General features: G+C 35.2%; 1 protein-coding gene across 4 annotated transcripts in view; it reads left to right on the top strand.

The window, feature by feature from the left end:
* Positions 1-20,559, top strand: part of LOC129787046 (protein similar) — a 75,488-nt gene that overhangs the window by 10,934 nt on the left and 43,995 nt on the right. For all 4 annotated transcript variants that reach the window (XM_055822344.1, XM_055822343.1, XM_055822345.1 and 1 more), the window contains 4 exons: positions 153-340; positions 740-942; positions 1,069-1,439; positions 1,530-1,636. In XM_055822344.1, the coding sequence (XP_055678319.1) occupies positions 153-340; positions 740-942; positions 1,069-1,439; positions 1,530-1,636 (869 nt within the window). The remainder of the gene's footprint in view (positions 1-152; positions 341-739; positions 943-1,068; positions 1,440-1,529; positions 1,637-20,559) is intronic.

Raw genomic sequence — 20,559 nt, 5'->3', positions numbered from 1 at the left:
CTTGACTTTCTATATCGCCAAACAATGGGGGAAAAGTGCGTGAAGCTGCCTGAGAAAAAAATTTCCAATTTATTCGTCGCGACATTTTATTGCTGGCTCGTTTTTTTTTTTTACATTTTCAATTGGTCTAATTTTGTAACATTTTTTTGCAGGAACAATGAGAAACGCAAAGAGAAGTCACGGGATGCAGCTCGTACTCGCCGGTCGAGAGAGACAGAAATCTTCTCAGAATTGGCGCAATCTCTTCCACTGCGTCGGGAAGAAGTTGATCAGCTCGATAAGGCGTCAATTATGCGACTCTCAATTGCATTCCTCAAAGTGCGAAATATGCTGGAGCTATGTAAGTGTCTTTTGGGCAAAATTAGGGATTGATTTGATTTGAATCTCTATTTATATTAATTCTTCGTAAAACAATCATTTTTGGGTTATTTATTATACGACAAATAAGGAGAATCAGAGTTTTGTATTTAAGAACTTTGAAGAACTTTTGAAACATAAACTTTAATCAAAGTTTTTCACCACAAAACTATTTTATTTTAAATTAAATAAAGTTTATGTATTGTAATTTGGACACATCATGAGAGAGCGAGACATCTTACAAGTTAAAGTGAGAGAGCAATTCGAACATTTTCCATCGTTCCCTCTCTCTCAGAATCAAGCAAAGTTTCTCATTCGGTTGATGTCTTGACTGTAAAATGGTTTTAGAAGAATTTTTCTAACGTTTGGGCTTCATTTGCAGTTCCAAAAGCTGCGGAAATGCATGAAAATGATGCTGTTGATGACAATGAAAACGACGTGAAAGGTGCAGTGATTATGCCTAATTACTTTGAAGCAGAAAAAATGATTCTGGGAGCATTAGATGGCTTTCTTCTTGCGCTCTCAACTGAAGGAGACATTACGTATGTTTCCCAGAATATTGCTGATATTCTTGGTCTGCAACAGGTGAGTGTAGTACAGTGCAGAGAGGAATTATTGAGACACAAAAAGAAATTTTGAAGAATTTCTTTAGCATTAATTTTGATTAAATCAATTAAATATTTTTCTTTTATTTAAAAAAAAAAAATTTAGAATGACCTTCTGGGGCAACCAATTTGGGACTATAGTCACCAATGTGACCACGAGGAGTTGCGTGAAGTGCTGAATGTTAAGAAAAACATTGCTGATGATGGAAATGGCAGCACCGTACCGCGAAGCATCTTCATCCGCTTCAAATGTACACTAACAGGCCGCGGAAGGAGTGTCAACATCAAAAGTGCTTCATACAAAGTCATCCACTTCTCTGGGCACATTGCCACGAATGGCTCGTGTGATGGAAAACGTGAATTTATCGGCATTGGGAGACCAATGCCACATCCGTCTAATATTGAAATTCCACTCGGCTCGAGGACATTCTTGACGAAGCACTCGCTTGATTTGAAATTCAGCTACGTTGATGAAAAGTATGGGCTTTTAAATGGCATGGGGTGGATTCCACAGTGAGAACCCTGTTTAATCTGAAATTGTTCTTTTGGCTTCTCTTCCCACTCTAGGATGCAATCACTTCTTGGCTATCAATCGCAACAATTGCTGGGTAAATCCCTTTTTGAGCTACATCACGGTGCAGATTCGGACAATCTCATGGGAATGTTTAAAAGCTGTAAGTAATGCAATTCTTTTTAATTTTTTTTTCAACTTTTCCCCATCACCCTGACATTGTAATTAATTATATTATGGTAAAAAGAATAGAAAAATTGCTTCTGCGATAAAATAAGGAGAAAATTGGATTTATTTTATCTCACTAACTACATTGACGAATATTATAGCAATTATCGGCAATAAATCAACATTTTGCTCTATTTAATTTGCATATAAAATGTGTAAGTGTTGGGTAATTTTTCAATTTAACTAATGCATTATTATTTGAAATAAAAATACATAAATTATGCGTGGGGAAGCCGAGGAGTTGAGGCCAATTGGGCTCTCTCTCTCTAAATCTAAATTTAGTCCATAAAAGATTGTTATATGTATAGAAAAAAAAGTTACAACACCAAATGGATATCGTGTTGTGTTTGCTGAAAGGCACATGTGAATTGATCTAATTGATCATTTTCGCTGATCAAGTTAAGAATTAATTGCGATTTAAATTGAAATTTATCTTATCGTGAGGCTGATTGAATGCCAAAAGGTGTCTATTTCAATGATGAAGCCGCAAATAGCGTTGTGCTTAAGAGAATATAGTAACTTGACGAGTTTGGCGCTGAATGTGGTTTAAGTTTGCGTCACAGGAAAGCAAGTGGCGCTGGCGTCTAAACTGTGGCGCTTAATTTATTCTAAATGGTAGATTTATTTTAATTTGCGTAATGAAATTGAATTATAAGCAATTATTTTTATTGTTTATGAATGTCTTAAGTTAGCTGTGTTTCAGATTGAATTGTTGTGTCTGAAATAAAATGAAAACTGAATGTTGATCTAGTCAAGATTTCTAATAATCTTTTCCTAATTATTTTCTTTGATTAAATTTCTTTTTAAAGCCAAAAGAGTTACTTTAATTGAACGGAAGCGTAAACAGAGAAGGTTTTTGGATGTCTAAACACCTTTAAATGTGTCTTTGTTTTTAAAAATCGTAAAAATTATTTCCAAGCTAAATTTTACACGAAAATCAAATTACAAATAGAATTTTTGACTATTTCTAAAAAAAATAATCTTAAGAAATTTTTCAAAGGTTGGACACATGATATAACAGGCATCAATCATTTAAGAGGAAACGTCTAATGTCAAGAAAAAGGTTTCAAATGTTAGAAAAAAATCTAATATCAGAAAAAACACTTTAAATGCAAAAAAGAATCAACAAAAATTCAAACGTTACAATTCTACAAATAAAAATAGCTGATTGAGGGCTGTTACATTGTAAAAGAAAACGGCCAAGTCAGTTTGAATGGCTTAGTAATCTCAGTCTCCATAAATCTTTACTTCAAAATCTTTCTTTTTAATTCACTTTTAACGTCTTATAAATTAAAAGAATTTCTAACAGAGCTAAAAATAAAAATTCTTATAAAATCAAAATGGTGGCAATTCAATGACATCTTTATTATTCACTACATGCTCTACAACTGTCAAAGCCTTCTCTCTGCAACAATTCATAATAAAAACAATTAATAACTTTATAAAAATTAAATATTGAATTAATTTTCGTATTTTGTCTTGAAAATGTAATTTTTTCTGAATATTTTTTTCTAATTTTTAAAAAAATATTCTGAATGTGCTATTAAAGTGTTGCCACCTATTATCTAAAACACTAAAATGGGTGTTTAATTCAGAATTTCTTTACTATAGATTTTATATACAATGCTTTACGTGAAAAATGAATATAGAATTTCAATATAGTGTGAGAATATTCGATAGAAAAAAAATGTATCTGACAATGAATTTAGAATGAGTGTTGAGTCAATTATTAATTAAACTCAAAGACACATGATGTTACAACAGAGAGAGAAACATATTGAAAAGCTCTGTGCGATGACATAAGTTTTCTTATATCGCGGCGACTATTCTTAGATTGTGCGGCGCAATTTTTCTTACAACTCTTACTTTCAATTGGCACAGATTAGGCATCATTTTGCACTATATAAAATACATTGTACGATACGCCTATAGTGGTGGGACCCTCTCTTTTTATTTATGACACAAATAAATGCGTGCTTCTGTACGAGGTGAATTGGATGATGGTGTGTGACAGATGTTGCGCGCGGGATAATTTGAATATTAGCTCGTAATTTTCATGCTGGAGATTTTCTGCTTGTGCAAAAAGGAATAAATTTAAATTGAATTGGACCCGATGAAGGCGAATAAATCGATAGATTTAGTGGAGACAAATTTAAATGCTTGGAAAGAATAACATGTGTTCTGTCTAATTGAATATAAAATCGAATAGGTTGCAGTGTTCTCCTTTTCTTTTCTATATAAACATATTCTTTTATTAATTTCAAATGGCAGCAGTAGCAATGAGAAAAGCGAATGGTTCCCTCCCCCAGAACACTAAACTTTGAGTTCTACTTTCATACAATAACTATGTTGTATATATACAATACATTCTGTTGCTCTACTGTGAGAGTGCAATGTTGATTAGAAAGGTCTTTGTTCTTAAATGGAGTCCACCAATGTCTCCAATATTGCCCCATTCACTGCTAGAAAATAATAATAATAAAAAAAGACACATCATTCTTTTTTTTCTTTCCATATTTGCTGGTAAAAAAAAAATAAAAGAAAATGCTCTGTTTAGTTACATTTTGTGCATGAGATAGGGGAGGAGTATCTGTTGACGTCTATAAATATGTAATTCATCTAAATCATCAGTTGACATGTGATTTTGGGTGCTGCACCCTTCGTTACAATAACCACAACAATTTATTGCAATATTTCATTCTTTTTGCGTGACTCCAACGTGAACAAAACACCTCATATTTAATGTATAAATTTCATCTAATTTGTCTTATGCTCGTAATACTTTAGTCAACACACCACCACCTCATGTTACATATAGGTCAAAGTTTTATGGTCACGACGATGTATTTTTGCATGGCAATGTTGTGCGCACAGTTGCATTTTATTATTATTTTTTTAATGAATTATTTAATATGACTAAACGACTTTAAGAATACATCATGAGGTATTTGACATATTAGTTTGCATTGAAAAAGGCAGTAAATCATAATTTTATATATTTTTCACAACATAAACTGATCATTAAATTATTTTAATGGGATATTCGTCTAAATTATGTCTATTTATGAAGAAAAATATTTGTACAATATATAAGATAAGATTTTAATTTTAATTTTAACCTAATTTTATTTATTTAAAACACTCAGAAAATTTTTTTGAGAACTTTTAGGGTTAAAAAATGGCACAAAATGTATTTATTTTTAACAAAATTCTAATAGATTTGGTTAATAGGAGAGTTTTATAATTTTTTGGGTGAAATTTCAAGAATTTTGCTTGAGAATTAATTTTTATAGTCAATTTTTAAAATCAAACTTAGGACTGAATTCTGATAAAAAATCTTTACTTTTCTGACAACTTATAAATTGTTGTAAAATATTGGCAGATGGTGTTTTTGTTACATTGTTCTATTTTCGTTCTGGAAATGAAAAACATAGAATTTGTTGTTCAGGAAAATATGTTGTCAAAAGGATCTTTGAAAAGGCATGTAAGAGTAATTTTCATTAAAAAATCATATTAAAGAAAGAGATAAAATATTAAAATCCTATAAGATTTTTCCTAGAATACCAAAAACTGTCGAATTACAAGAAAAGAAAAAAAGTTAAAACAGAATCTACCTCTTAATTTTAAAGAATTCCTGTGTAAATTTGGGTAAAAGAATGAAGCTAAATTACAAAGATTCTCTCCTAAAAATTTTTCAAAAGCTCTACTAAAAATTCCTTAATTTTAAAAATTATTTTAATTATGATTGAACAAAGTCAAAATTCATTTTCCACTTGAGAGTGATGAGTATAGCAATTCACAAGGAATGTGCGAAAGAGAAAATTTTCTCTATGGGAAAATTTTTATTGCTTTTGGGGGGAAGCGAGTGACGAAAGAAATGTGTATGTTGTAAAAATAAAAAGTTTTGTACATGAGAGTAACAAATTAACAATTAGACGTTTGGAAGTTGCTTTGCTGTCTCTCTGATAAGCTCATCATCGACTTTTTCTCTTCGTTTCCAAGCGGGAGCTATTGCAAAAAAAGGGAGGTGTATCAGTAGCAAAGAGCGATGAAGAAGAATAAAAAGAAATGGGGAATGCATGTGGATTTCTGCTCAATTTCTCGCACTAAAAACCATATTCCACACCACAGGCAAAGGAAGGGGGAAGGTGGAGGCACGAGGGAGGGAAGAAAAAGGAAAGAAAAGTGATACTTCTATAAGCATAACGCGATGACTTTTATTTTATATTCGAAAATAAACTGAATCGACCTTGTGGCGATATGTGATTTTTTCTCTTCTGCACAGAGATTATACTTTTGTTCGCTGATGCGTGTGGACAAAAATAAAGCTTTTGGGGAGAGTGAGAGAATTTATCATGTCCACCAAATAATATGAGAAGAATGTGCACTATAAATTGGCATCTGGGCAAAAGAATAATGCAGTGTGTGGATACTTTTTATTGTGTAAAATTTTTTTTACGACTTTAACCAATTTATGACTACTAAATGGTACATCAATTGGTTAATCTACGTGCCCGTGGAGATTTTTCAGCAGACACAAACTTCATTTTTGCAAATTGAATCAATAAAATTGAAGAAAAGATTTGGAAAATATTTCTGGGAGTGGTTTTAAAGTGATAAAAATGGGAGATTTAATTGAAATTCTAACGTGTTTTCATTAATTTTCAAGAAGATTACATAAAAGACCTCTCAGGACTTTTCTGAATTATGAAAATTGTTCTTAATGACGTCATTAGTGCAAAAGAGCTTTAATTGAAAAACTAAGTCCCTAAAAATATTCAAAAAATGAAATTCTCTCATCAAAAAGCAATTTAAAAAATTCAGAGAATCCCACGAGAAACCAACAAAATTAATTCTTTCAAGTAAATAGGATTAGAAAGTCTCCACGCGGTGCCACATTGACAAACAACATAATTGCTATGAAAACTTTCTTCTAGAGAAAAGAATTGTTTCTGAGAGGAAATTCGCAGAGAAATTTTGCGAGGAAATAGCAAAGAAAAAATTCTAAAAGTATATAATTTTATTGTTAGTCACCTATTTTTGTAAACTGCAAATTAACAATTTTTTTTCCTACTAGTCTCAAACGAAGAAAATAAACAAACATTTTCAACTCGTGGTTCACAAAGTTATATTTTTAGATGATTCATTTAGAAAATTTATTGTGGAGGAGGTACCACCAAAGTCAAGGTTTGATTTCTTGGCACAGTTCTTTGACCCATTCTCACATCGCAAATGCCACCAAGGCAGCTGAAACGTTATTTCTTGTAAAGATGAAGCGAATTTTTGTTCGCATATTTAACATGAGTTGTGATTTAATTTTTTTGCACTGCTGTAGATTATTGAAATTATTAGAAATTGTTTATTAAATTCTTTGCAGATTTTTTTGTGTTATGACGCTGTGTGTGTAAAATTAGTAAATAAATTATAAAGGTAGATTATTTGGAACAGAGATGGCGCTAGTAATGTTTTTTTTTCTAATAATCCTTATATTAGACTTTATTATGTTTTAAGGACAATGTAAAAATATAATAAGACAATAAGAAAAATTTTATTTAAACGATTACTAGAGGAAAAGAGATTTTCCTACTTTTTCCTTAAGAAAATTTTTCTGTTTTAACAACTTAGAAATTTTTGGAAAAGTTTAACATTTCTTATTTTTAAATCTTTCTAATAATCCTAAAAAAATAAAAAAAAATTTACTGTTACAAAAATCTCTCAGAAATACATATTTTTAAAGAATTATAAAAAAAGTATTTTTTTTCTTTTATAGCTAAAAAAAAACTAAAGAAACAATCGAACTGTCAAAGTCCTGTAATTTTTTCACGAAATACTAAAAATCAAAACACTTTAAAAATTTGTAAGAAAAGAAAAGATTTTTGACGAAATCGAACAGATAATTAGGTACTATAAAATTTTAATAATTTAGTGATAAAAATTAAAATAAAAAAAATATCCCTACTATATTTTTATCCACAACAACAAAAACATAAATTTTTTCATTTCCCGAATTTAATTCGGGTTAAAATAATTTAAAATATTTCGTCACGAAAAGTTGATGGAATGTTGAGGACAATTCCGGATTGTTTGCATAAAGTATATGTTATATATTTAATTTTCAATAATTAAAGTACATTTGGCGAATTTTATTGGCAAACAACGATGCAATTTGCAATGGTTTGTCATGTTGTCAGATTCATCTTATCTTAATATATAAAGCTGAAAATGTTTGTTTGTCTGTCTGTGGCACATGAACTCCACCGAAACGGCTGGGCCGATCTTGATGAAATTTGGTATGGGGGTAGAGGGGGTCAATACGAGTTGCAAGCGCTATATGGGATTCCGCCCCAACCCCCCTTTATAGCGCCCCCACAGAAAAATTGATTTTTTCCCATTTTCTACCTGCTGAAGGGTCAGATAACGGGATTTTTTTATTTTTAGAATTTCTCGGGGTACCGTATTATTCATCCCCCCTATTAATATACGCCCACCTTTTATAGCTTAAAATGGAGTTTGCTCACACGTGATTGGGGGCTCGGGTTGACTAGTGTAATATAAAATGAAACGAGGTCAGGGTACATGTGGTAATTAGAGGGAAAAAACATTTAGAATCATTTAGCGCGTCATCGGGAGTGAATTTCAATTGTTTTGTGATGTTTGTAGAAAATTGAAATAAAACAGATTTTCTGGGTGAATAACCCGAAATGAAGGGAGGAGGGAAAATTGAGAACAAAATTTTTGTGAGGAAAAGTCTGTTAATTTTCCATGTGACTTCCTCGGGGAAAATCATCTAGCTACTGCTGCTCATTTGTAAAAGTTCAGAGTCTTGGTGAGGATTGTTGCCATTTTGTCCATTCAATTGGCAATGGCATCGTCACCGTGATGATTTTCATTTTGATGAAAAGCTTCATTACCGCTTTACATAAAAGCAAATTACTCGTGTAGGTGTCGTCTAGTTATCTCAGTGTGGTGTCTCATTAGCAATTTCTCTCCTTCTCTCAAACTGGAATAACTTTACTTTTTTATTATGGACATCGCGCTAGTGCCAATGTCCAAATGGTTCGTTGCAGAGTTATGCCAATCAAGAATTAAATTGACTTCATTCGCATGTAGAGTTTCTTTTTCTCCGCCGCGAAAGTTACTGGCAGGGCGGTGCTTTAAGTATAAGTTTGCAGCACACGAGAGTTCTGTGGGTGTGGGTGGGATGAAAAATTGCATGGCGCTTCATCAACAAGTTGGCGGAAAGTTTTGTGTGTACTTAATAAACAAAAAGACACACTTTGGGGTTTTATTCTATCTGGCGTGTCGTTACTACTTTGGCGAACTTTTCAATTGATATGTTGTGTTTTTTCGATGAATTTATTGCATTTCTCTCATGTGCAGCAGTTTGAAGAATTGTTTTAAAGAATAAGAAAGATATTAGGAACTAGTTTTAGTAGAAGAAAAATCGATATATAATTTTCTTAATGAAAAAAGGTCCTGAAAAATTGAAATTGATACATTTAAGTTGTAGGGGATGGTAAGAAAATAAATTAGAATAAGTATTTTGTCAGTAAATTTAAGACTGTGGAAAGTTAAAAAGTGTTTAAGGATGCCCCTTTTTACGAAAAAAAAATTATTTTAACCAATTATTTACATTTTTTACAAAGCTAAATCCATTTGGCCTCCTTTCGCTTTGTCTTTATTGTTTCCTTTATTATTTTTGCTGCCAAATATTACTTTTTCCCCACATTTCCTTTTCACCATTCAAATTCACCATCTTTTCTATTCCACTTTGGGTGAGCGCCAAATTCAAATTAATAAATTCGAATAAGTTAAATCCCTGTTAAATAGAGTCTATAAGCATGCTTACAGCGAATGAGTCAAACAAACTTTTAATATAAAAAAATTTACTTAACAATGAAAGTCTTCCTGATATAGTTTGCATTTAAGTTTAAATCACACTTAAACCAGTTTTGCGGTATATTTTTTCAAAAATATAAGTACAAAATAAACATTGCAATGATTAGAAAACATTCGTATTTCACGCGATAATCTCATAATCCCCACTAGACGCCCACACTGCTAGCTAATAACTTACACCTCACAAGCTTGACTTTCTTTATAAAGTGGAAAATCTACCAACGCAAATATCGCTTTTTACTTTTAGAGAGGGAGAGAGTGATGTGAAATTAGGGTTTTCGTATGTTTTCATAATCTCCTCCCCATGTTGTAGGGGAACTTAATGAAATTCTTATCACACCCGCATTTGCAGCAGCTCATCATCGGTGTGGTGCATCCATTTGCAGTACTTTGGTGTGCAAAATATACGACGAAGCTGTAGGTTAGGTAGATATAGTTCCTCATGCCACACTGGGATTTCTCCTTTGCAATGTGTGTGGTGTATGGATGGGGGGGGATATCATGTGATGGAATGATGTGATGAGATGATACCACCTTTTCCACCAATTTGTCAGGTGCATTGAACGGAAAGCACGGTGGAGTGCATTGCTCACGGGAAAATGGCAAAAATTTTCCATCATCTCGTTTTATATATATATTTGCTTTATTCTTCTCCCCCTCCTTCGCACATTTACAACATATTGAGCTTTTGTGAATCATTGTACTGAAAACAATCATACCTAGAGGGTGGGGTGAAAGGTGAATTGTATATGCGATGTATTTTAATAAGGGTGGAAAGCATAAATATATAGTTGAAAAGTTCTAATGCATTTTTTGAAACATATGCGACAATAAAAAGAAATATAATAAATAAAAGCTCCCTGAAAAGTTCAGAAACTCCGAGTGAATATACCTGTGAGCTGTTTGAAATAAATTAGCAATGCAAATTTTAATTCAGGAGTTGAAGAAAAGAAAGAGAAGAGGAAAAAAATATAATTGAAGCCAAACAATCTTCTTTACTTTCAACTTGTTGCACTTCATACCGGGGAGGGAAGGGAACTTTTGACTGTTGACGGGTGCTGGCTTCAGTTGTGCTTTGGCTTTTGCTTGATGCCAGCAACTACCTACATATTTTCCTCCCCCCTCCTGGGTGAATACGTTGAAAATGTTAATTATTTAGATAGAAGAAAATAAAGAGAGTCAAGTGGTATTCAGAATTCTTTAAGGTGACTCGCCAAACAATAGTCAATGTGCAAGAGAGTAGTTACACTTGCACTGTGGAGTAATTGCAACAACTACTACCCCATCATCCTCCTTTTTCTACACAACAATCACCCATTAGAGGAACTTTTACTACCGTAACGTGCCAGGGATGCAGTTGATTCATCCACACGGTGTGTGCCTTGGGGATGAATCCATAGGAACGTTCACCCCTTTTATTTGTCTCACTATATATTGTTCCCACACACTACCCTCCCACCCAGCAAATTCCGACATCATCTTAGCTGCACCATGAGAGTCTGTTAAACACCTCATCCACTCATAAATGCATGGGAGTTGAATTATCATACTTCCAGCCACCTAAAATAAACTACATATACATTCTACCCATCAATTTTGGACATCCCTCCTCCACATCCCAAGCTATGCTGTAGTAAATTTACATACCGTGTGTGCATGCTTTATCATTTTCCCAAACCATATGTAATTCATTACAAAATCATATTTTGCTAAAGTACCTTTAATCAAGCGCAAAAGTGAGGGGGAAATTTAATATTTTACAAAAGAAAATTCCAAAGTGTTTACGACTTTGGGAAAATTATATGAATTTTAAATGCTCATTTCGTTTCTTCTTATCCTGATCATTTTTTTTGCAGGATTTATTCAAAAAGATTTAGAGAAAAAATGTTATGAAAACAAGAAAAGTAAGTTAAGGTGAATTGAATAAATAACGTTGTTCCTTTTTCTAAGAATCATTTTGGAAATGAAATTTATTCGTCTTTTCGTGGGATTTATTTCAAATTTCTTGGAAAGTGAGTGCTTCTAGGGAAGGAAGAATTTTTAATGCGATTTACGTGAAAAATCTACAGTAAAGTTTGTTTTCATTGCTTATTCACAGAACAGTTAGAAAATAAAATTATTATTACATTTTTTTAAAGATTTTATTTCTAATTAAATCATATTTTTTTATATTCTAAAACATTTTATTATGCATCAACGGGATTTTTTTTAGATTTAAAAAAAATATTATGTTTTGAAGAATATTATTAATGAAAATTCTAAAGAGTTCTAAATAATGAATTATTTATCATAAAAAATAATATAAATTTATTTAAGAAACTTAGGAGTAGATTCTGATACAGATCTTTTCTTTTCTTTAAACTTTAATAAGATTTTTAGTATTCTGGGAAAAATCTTATTAAGTTTTTACATTTTATTTCTTACTTCAAATGCGTCTCTGAAAGAAAATTACTTTTCCAGGACTTTTTGTTGTTCTTTCTGACTATTTTCTAGGACAATTAATTCTTTGTTTCTCTTTTATGTTCTACAACAAAACAATTTAAAAACTCCATCTGTCAAAATCTCACAACAAACTTTTAAGTTGTTAGAATAGAAAAGAAAGGATTTTTATCAGAATCTACCTCAACTTACATCCAATAAAATGAATTCAGTTTAAAATGTAATGGCCCCTCAAATGAATTATAATTTCTATCTCAAACCATTCTACCTCTATCTCATTCATATTAAACAAATTCAAAATAATAATTTAAAATGAAAATAAATCTGAAACACTCAAAATTTCCAAAACAAACAATTTAATTCGCACTCATGTATTAAAGTCAATTAAAAAGTTTGGCTAATTGCACTATTAGCGCTTTTATGTGGCAATTAGTTTTAGTGCTGAGCGGGGGAGATATCAACAAAACACCGATTAGGAGTATATTGAACCCACATTGTATAATCTGACGAATTGTAACAAGAAGTATATTGTTACCCCAAGACATCTTTCTCCTCACTCCCGTTGATAAAAGTCTTATCTCTCCCCTTTGTGCTGATTAAGTCTCGCTGATTGCTGATTTCCAACTTCACACGAGCTCTACCAGGTGAAATAATCCACCTGTTAATGAGCAAAAGCTTTTAAGAAAAAGTCTTTCCTCTCTCGTGCAGCAATAGCGATAATCTGCGATAAGGGGTGTGTGTATGGAATTAAATTCTCTCGTGTGCTTGTCAGTGTTATTAGAAATGAATGGAAAACTATTAAAAATTCCAATTAACCCAATAAATATGGTTGTTTCTGAAAGGGGGATGGTTGGATGGGGAGAGAGGGTTGTGTAATTAAAATACACCAGAGGGTAGGGGGAGGAGCATTCAAGATGCATCAGCCCCATCAGCCCAGAAATTATCCAACTCTTCTATATCAGTATGCTTAGAGCTTGCTGTGGGGGTGTTGCAATTGTTTGTAGGGGGATGAAGGGGGTTGGAGAAATTAAATTAGAGGAGAGAAACTAAATAATATTCTGTAATCTAAAAAGTTTATCGTCCAGAAACTCGTAAATTTATTATATTTCAACTCACCCAGAGGGGGTTTGCGCGGGGGTGTGTGTGTACACAAACAATTTGTCCACCCCCCAACTACCCATTCAAGCTCCATTCGTTCCCAGTGAAAATATTATAACATAGTAATATCATCAGATAAGACCATTACGGAGAATAAGTATTTTAGTGTGGCACTAGCACGACAATGCTCAAGTTTATATTCAATTCAAATAGATATACATCTTTCCCGGCGTTGCATCCACAAGCATTTTGTGTAATATATTTTCCGGCAGTTTCCAGCCATTCAACTTTCAACTTGTGCCACGAACCCCACGAACACATTGAGCACAAATTTTCGGGGTGCGCTCTCCGAAAACCTCCCAACACCACGACGGAGAATGCAACCACAGAAATGACTTTTAGCACTCTTTTTTTTCGGTCCCTGCAGTTGTAAGCGCAGCTCCCCACAAATCGCCGCAATGCACATGCAATGTGTAAAGACACGGCACGCCAGTCACCACCCACTCTCGTACTAACAATTGCTCTAAAGGGGTTGTCGACCGACTCCGCCACCCTCATTCAAGTGCATCGACTTGCAGCTGACTGCCGCGTACTCTTGTATACTACACACTACATTGGCTTTCCCGTTTAGCATCGTTTCCATTCAAGCACATCTCTCCAATCTTCACCCACACACGCCACCCTTAAAAGTCATACCATCCCTTTGATACCACCATACACTGCTGCTAGATTATGCACTTCCATCTCCTCGACTTCTTGCAGCGCACTAAAAAGTTCCAACTCCTTCACTCGTGTAGCATTTTATATATTTTTCACAGCGAAAGGGAGATACTGCATTGAGTATAAATCTATTTTACTGTAATGCAATAATCACCTGAGCTATATAGCATAGAAAGGCGGAGGGGGTGGATGTGCGAGGGTGGTTAAATGAAAACACATCTTGCAATATTTGCTCTGCTCAATACAATTTTTACAGCAGCAGTGAGAGTTCTCTTTCGAATTCCATTGAAATGGGAAAAGCTTTGACTTTTGAGGGGTTTATTTGAAAATATTTTATGGGAAACTTTTGATTTTTCTTTGGAATCTTTTTAATTAATTAATTAATGTAAAAAAAATTTGTGAAGAAATATTTGCAAATTGAATAGAAAACATCAGAGACTTAAGAATTTCTTCTTGTTCTCTACAGGATTCTATACTCACTTCCAACCAAAGCAAAGTATTTAAAAAAGAAAAAAAAAACAATCTCCGTGCTTTCCCGGAGGAACCCTCATGTGTATGTTATTATGCAGTAAAAGTAGCACTTTGAACTTGTTGAGGGCAATTGTCGCGACAATAGTGTTGGAGAAAATAACTTTAAAATCCCGTAAAATAGTGGAAAAGTTCCTCCCCCAGAAGCACGAGGATGGAGATATAATGCTTGCCAGGGAGCAGGAGAAAAAGGAAATTTATACGAATTTCAAATTGCATGGAACTGCACCCAATCGCATATAAATTTGTATCTTTCCCTTAACTTTTCGTGTCAACCAAGAGGATTTCTATCGGGGTTCGGGAAAAAATAATATATTGCTCATGCTATGTGCGTGGCATTTTTGAGAATGAGGAGGATATAGTCTCTGCAAGTCCAATGGCTTTTGGTTCACTTTGCAGAAGGGAAAATAACATTTTCCTCGCGATTATTCTTTTTGTGTTTTAAAATGGGGGGATGAGGGGTTGTTTATTGAGATTCGATGCATTGATAAAAATCGTAGAAGAATTAGGAGGATTCTTTAGTCAGACGATTTTTGGGTAGATAAAAAGCTCCACAGGGGGACCTCGTTATGTTCTCTTTAATGTTATCCTTAAAAAGAAAATTGTTGAATAAGAAAATATAGAGGAAGGAATCCATGAGCAAAAGTAGAATAATTTCATACAAAAATTACATTTACGACGTGCAATAATAGAAAGAAGGTTTTCATATAAGCAAGCAAAAGCTAGTATGAAAAGTTATAATTCCATTAATATTGTAACACACGGAAAAGAGTCCTTGGGGGAAGTGAGCAAAGGACAAATGTGGGTGGGTTTAGTTGAGAAAATGTTGTTTAGTGCAACGAACTTGCAATCCCTGTTTTATAGTATATTTGGCTTTTGGATGAAATGTGCTGCAAATATAGAGAATGGTACAGAGAGCACATGAAAATGTTTGTGTACTTTTAGTATGTTTTGTATATTACACAACATACATATTAATGTTCCGTTCACTTTTAGTGTGGAAAGTGCACAAAAATATAAAAGACATTTGTTTGACATTTGTTGTGCTACTTCATGCGGGGGATGTTGTGCGATATTAGTGGAGGACAAAAGGGGGGGGGGGATGGAATTATATATTTTTGCACCCTCTGCACAAATATGCTTTTGTGTGCGAGGGGACCATTCCGGGACCGAGATGTGATTTTTGTGATCACCTCGGACACCTTTATGGTTGGAAAACTGCAAAGTGGAAACTTGCATTGATGATGAGGGGTAATTTGGAGTAATAGCTTTGCTTTAATTGTTAATTAAACGACGAGGTTGGCGCTCTCAAGTCCATGTAGAATTGCTTGAGGAATAAACTAAACAACTGTTCTTAATTTTAAGGAAAGGAAATTGAAGGAATAATATGTTAAATTTTATTTAGCTCTGTCTAATTGAGACTCAACTGTCTTATTGGGACTCAAAAATGACTTATTTAGACGAGACTTTTGTATAATTTGGATTCATTTCATTTCACTTTTTCCTTATAGAGATTTAGTTTTTTTTATTCATCTAATGTTCACTCAATTTGGACTACAAAATACCTAAATCAGCCGCTAGTTTTACCTTACAAAGGTACATTAAAAATATAAATAAAGCATTTTTGAGTCCCAATAGGATATTTTAAGTCCAAATTAGAATTTTTTGCGTGTCAATAAGATAAATTTGGGTCCACATTAGTTTTAATCAATTTTATTTTTTCAGACAAAGACACTGCTGTAGTTCTTTGTAGTCTTTGTAGTTTACACCATGTTCATAATATAAATTCTGCTGTTGTTGCTATTTACCAAAAAGGCCATATAAAGTTAATACAAAACTTTCTCTTATGCATATTCACACATCATGAGCTTTTTCATCAGAATACAAAATCAAAATGAATTATGTACCGTGTGTGCTTTATTTTTTCTCTCTCTACCCTCTCGCTAAAGCTCCTCAACTCCTTGCTGAGCTCTGTGTGTGTGTGGTGTATGTATCAAAAATATATCGTATACAAGAGAGTTTTAGTGTGATTATGAAATTTATACTTGGTAAAGTAACATGAGTTGTATGAGATGCACTTTTCTTCTTAGCTGTGCCGACTTTCCACAAGAAGAAGAAGAAAAGTTCAAAAGTTTTCTCCCCATGTCAGAGAGGGTTGTGTGGGAGATTAGCTGTGTGAAGGAAATTGGTGAAATGTATTGTATAATTCGCTGTTCACGAAGGATTAAATTTATGGATTGGTTAGTTAGCCAAAATCTCCTTGTGTGTTGGTGGAAAGTTCTGGGATGTGTGAGCAAATGAAGGAAAAGTTGCAACTGTTTTTGTTTGCTTTCTCACCATACAAACTTAATACTCCGGATGATGACCTCCACTATGTTTTTGGGGTATAATACCGCGGAGGGGGTTTGATGAACCCCTCGCACACAAATTGGGAGCTTACTATCTCACGGAATTTGTGCTTAAGCACTCAATGCGAATCATTAAATTATTCCATTTTTATTTCTTTTCCATTCAATATGGTATTTTCCCTAAAAATCAATCGAACTAGTTGAGTGGTTTCATTTAATACGATTGCACTGAAGCTTTGTGAGAATTTGTGAAAAACATCTCAATTGAATATTTGATTTGTAAAATATATTTTCTGGGGGGAAAATGGAAAATTTTTATAGTTTATTGAACTTAATTGAAACACATTTTTATTGATTTTATTAAAAAGATAAATTTTTGATCGCAACGTAGCTACTTATGTAATAAAAAACACCTGAGAACAGACTGCAACCGATTCTTTTCCTACATATACACCTCACAGTCGTTAATACTTCTATCGATAAATTTTTCATTTAGTGGAAATGAGTATTCCCAATTGTTCTACGTTTCTAATGTCTTGCGGAACCTTTTAGAATATTCTTTAAATAAATTTAATTTTCTTTAGATTAAGGTTTTTGCTCTCTTTATGTAAAACACTGTCAACTTGCGTCGAAAGCATTTATTATCCTTCTTCGGTACAATCCTGGGTGACTCGGGTGGCTTCTACGTTGCTCCCTTGATGCCTTCTCGTGGTGTTGAATCTCCCGGCAGTCGATACTCCGTTGCTTCGGTGACTTCCTGCACACGCCTCTCGCGTATGGATGATGAGATCGCTGCCGCTGCCCTTTGGTGGGCACTCAGTTGCTTCGGGGTTTTCTTCCTCAGCCTCTCACACGGATGGCAATGGTGGGCACGATTGATATGCCCCACAGCCACTTCCGGAGGTCTTCCTTCAGCACTCGCGGGGTTACAGCGAGGCTACGGCCGGTGGGCACAATTGACGATGCCACACAAAGGCCCTGGCTTCTCGCTTAAGGCTGCGAGGCAATGGCCGGTGAGCACACTGGGAGATGCTTCACAGGGCCACGGGAGATCCTCTGTCGACTCGGTTAGGCAACCGACTCAGGGCACAATGGAGAATGCCACGATAAAGCTCCTGCTGATCTTCCTCCCAGATCTCGCGTAAGAGTGTCGAGATATTGAATTGTGGGCACAAAGGGGTAGTCGCCGCACTGAAGCTCTTGTAGATCTTCCTCTAATGTCTCACAGGAATGCAATGAGACGACCGCTGGCACAATGGATAATGCCGCGAAGCTGCGTCAGGAGGTACTTCTCCTGCTCCTTGCGAGGGAGGCTGTGAGCACAATTGACGATGCTGCACAAAGGCCCCCGAGATCCTCCTCCGTATTCTCGTCAAACGCAGCTTGGGTGGCAAACTCAAGGGCTGGCCACACGGCGGTCTCCTGGCTGGTGGGTTGCCACGGAGGAATGGGCTCCGGATGCTTCTATCTCACTTCTTTTGGCTTCACTTTTCTTCCTTCTAATTCTTCTCGGCCCGTGGGAGACACAGGGCAATCGCTGGGATGGTGGATCACAAATTCACTACTTTCACTTCCTCTCTCCAGCTCTTGGGCTTTCTTCCGGCTCAGAGGCTCTTCCCAGTCGTACTGCTCCCTGCCGGGTAGAAAAAGTGTATTAAATGGTCCCCCCCCATCTCCCACACGAAACACAAACACACACATAATGCCTTCGGCAAACCTCGGGTTTTGGAGACTTTGGATAACACAATTGTTAACCCCTCGAATGCCATATTTAAATCTTTCTCGCACGTTACATCACCCATAAGTTGTGAAAAGAAAACAAAAAAGATTAAAAAAAAAAGAAAAGGTGATGAACGTGGAGAACCCCTTAAGTCCTTTTAAAAGAAAGCATGCAAAAGAATATGAAAATACCAACACCTCCTTAACTAAAGAACTTATAAAGTATTTTAAAATTACAGGGTTTTACATACAAAATTAAACTAAAACTACAAACACCATATGTATAGGAATATTTTAAGGAATATCATAAGAATTAAGATTATCTTGAATTCAATGTGCGAGGGCTAAGGGCTTCAAAAGAATGGCTGGTCAGGCCCTGTGGAGTTTTATGAGCAAGATTTCAAGACTTCTCCACAGATGTCCTCATCCCACAGGACTGATGATTCCCAGGAAAATTTTCCCTCCGTCCCAGCAGGTATCCTTCCTTTTACCTTGCCTCGACAATGTCTTCCGATCTCCCTCAAGATCAACCCAGATTTTCCATTAGATCCCCTTATGCTCCACAACATCAGATTCCCTCGATCTTGTGATCCCTGAGCAATTAACTTATGAAGGAATTGCGAACAGCGATATCTCAAGAGAAGATTTTGGGTCATTCATAATGTGCAACAATAAAGTTCTCGCAAATCTGGGTGTCTCGTTGAAGGTATCAACTTTACTTTAAGAAAATAAATTTGTTGGCAGCCGAACTAACAAGTGGTTCGCAACGCGATGCATCACCGTCAGTTATGGGCGCATTTGTGCTGTAAGAGAAAACATAATTAAAATATAATTTTTCATAATTTGTGCTCCAAGAGCTTCCAAAGAAATTGGGATTCGCCATCATAATTTTATGCCACCCACTATTTCCTACAGGCATTTACCAACCGCAACCGAAGTTGTCTGTGCAGGGAATATGGTGAGACAGGACTTTCTCCCAACAATTCTCTGGTCTTCTCGCAAACTCGTAGAAGTGGGGCTCATGGGTAATTTTCATACCATGAACTTCTGACTGCGCAAAAAGGGCGAAGGATCCTAGCTACGTTAACCAAAGCTGGCACCTCTCGTTGGCTCCTCGCTCCATAAGTCGCACGTAGGCTTAAGATTTCATACAAGTCCGCTCGTCCGTTGTCCCTTCGCAGCTGACACCAACTCCCTAAAGGAACTTCTCTTCAGGAGGCCTCTTGGCAAGGAATCCTCTACACCACTTCTCCTTCTCTCTCTCCTCCTCCTTCTCTCTCTTTTTTTTTTTTCTCTCTTTTTTTTTTTTTCTCTCTCTTTTTTCTCTCTCTTCTTTTTTTTCTCTTTTTTTTTTTTTTTTTTTTCTCTCTCTCCTCCTTCTCTCTCTCCTCCTTTCTCTCCCTTTACTGAGTTCACCTCCCCTCGGCATTTCACCGGCCCCCCTACCCTCTTTTTTATTCCACCAATCTCCAGCTCACCCGGAGGCCCCGAAGTACTTTTCTCTCATTCTTTTTCAAAAAACGTAGACGGGGTGGAATTTAGACATGGGCACGAACGGGGTGAACCTTCGATGAAGATTTGGCTTTTCAGGGCCTCGGCTCCATCCGTGAGATTGCGTACTGGTGGATGTGAACTCAGTCGCCGCCACCATTTGAGCAAAAGGCTCATATGCAGAGTTCTCCCAGGTTGGTGTAAAGGACCACCCCTTTCATTGGGCTCTTTGTCAATCTGACTCCTGTTTTGCCTTTCTCTTCTCTTCTCTCTTTCGCCGCTCATCTCCTCCTCCACTTCTCAATTCTTTTTTTTTTTTTTTTTTTTTTTTTTTTTTTTTTTTTTTTTTTTTTTTTTTTTTTTTTTTTTTTTTTTTTTTTTTTTTGACGATTCCTTGCCTTGAGGTCCCCGTCGGAGGGCACCAATAAAAAGGAGGAGACAACCTTGGAGGTCCGCCATCCTCACATCTTTGCAATCCATCCATGGGCTCACGCGAATAAGTATGGGTTTGGATGACACTTTTCTGCCCTACCAGTGGAGGTGGTCGCGAGGCAACGAAAGGAAGGAAGTCCTTCTATATTTTCAAGCTATTCTTTAACGCGGAATAGACGTGAAT

The sequence above is a fragment of the Lutzomyia longipalpis genome, chromosome 1, assembly GCF_024334085.1.
Source record: "Lutzomyia longipalpis isolate SR_M1_2022 chromosome 1, ASM2433408v1".
Taxonomy (NCBI): domain Eukaryota; kingdom Metazoa; phylum Arthropoda; class Insecta; order Diptera; family Psychodidae; genus Lutzomyia; species Lutzomyia longipalpis.
This window is presented reverse-complemented; position numbering and strand designations above follow the sequence as displayed.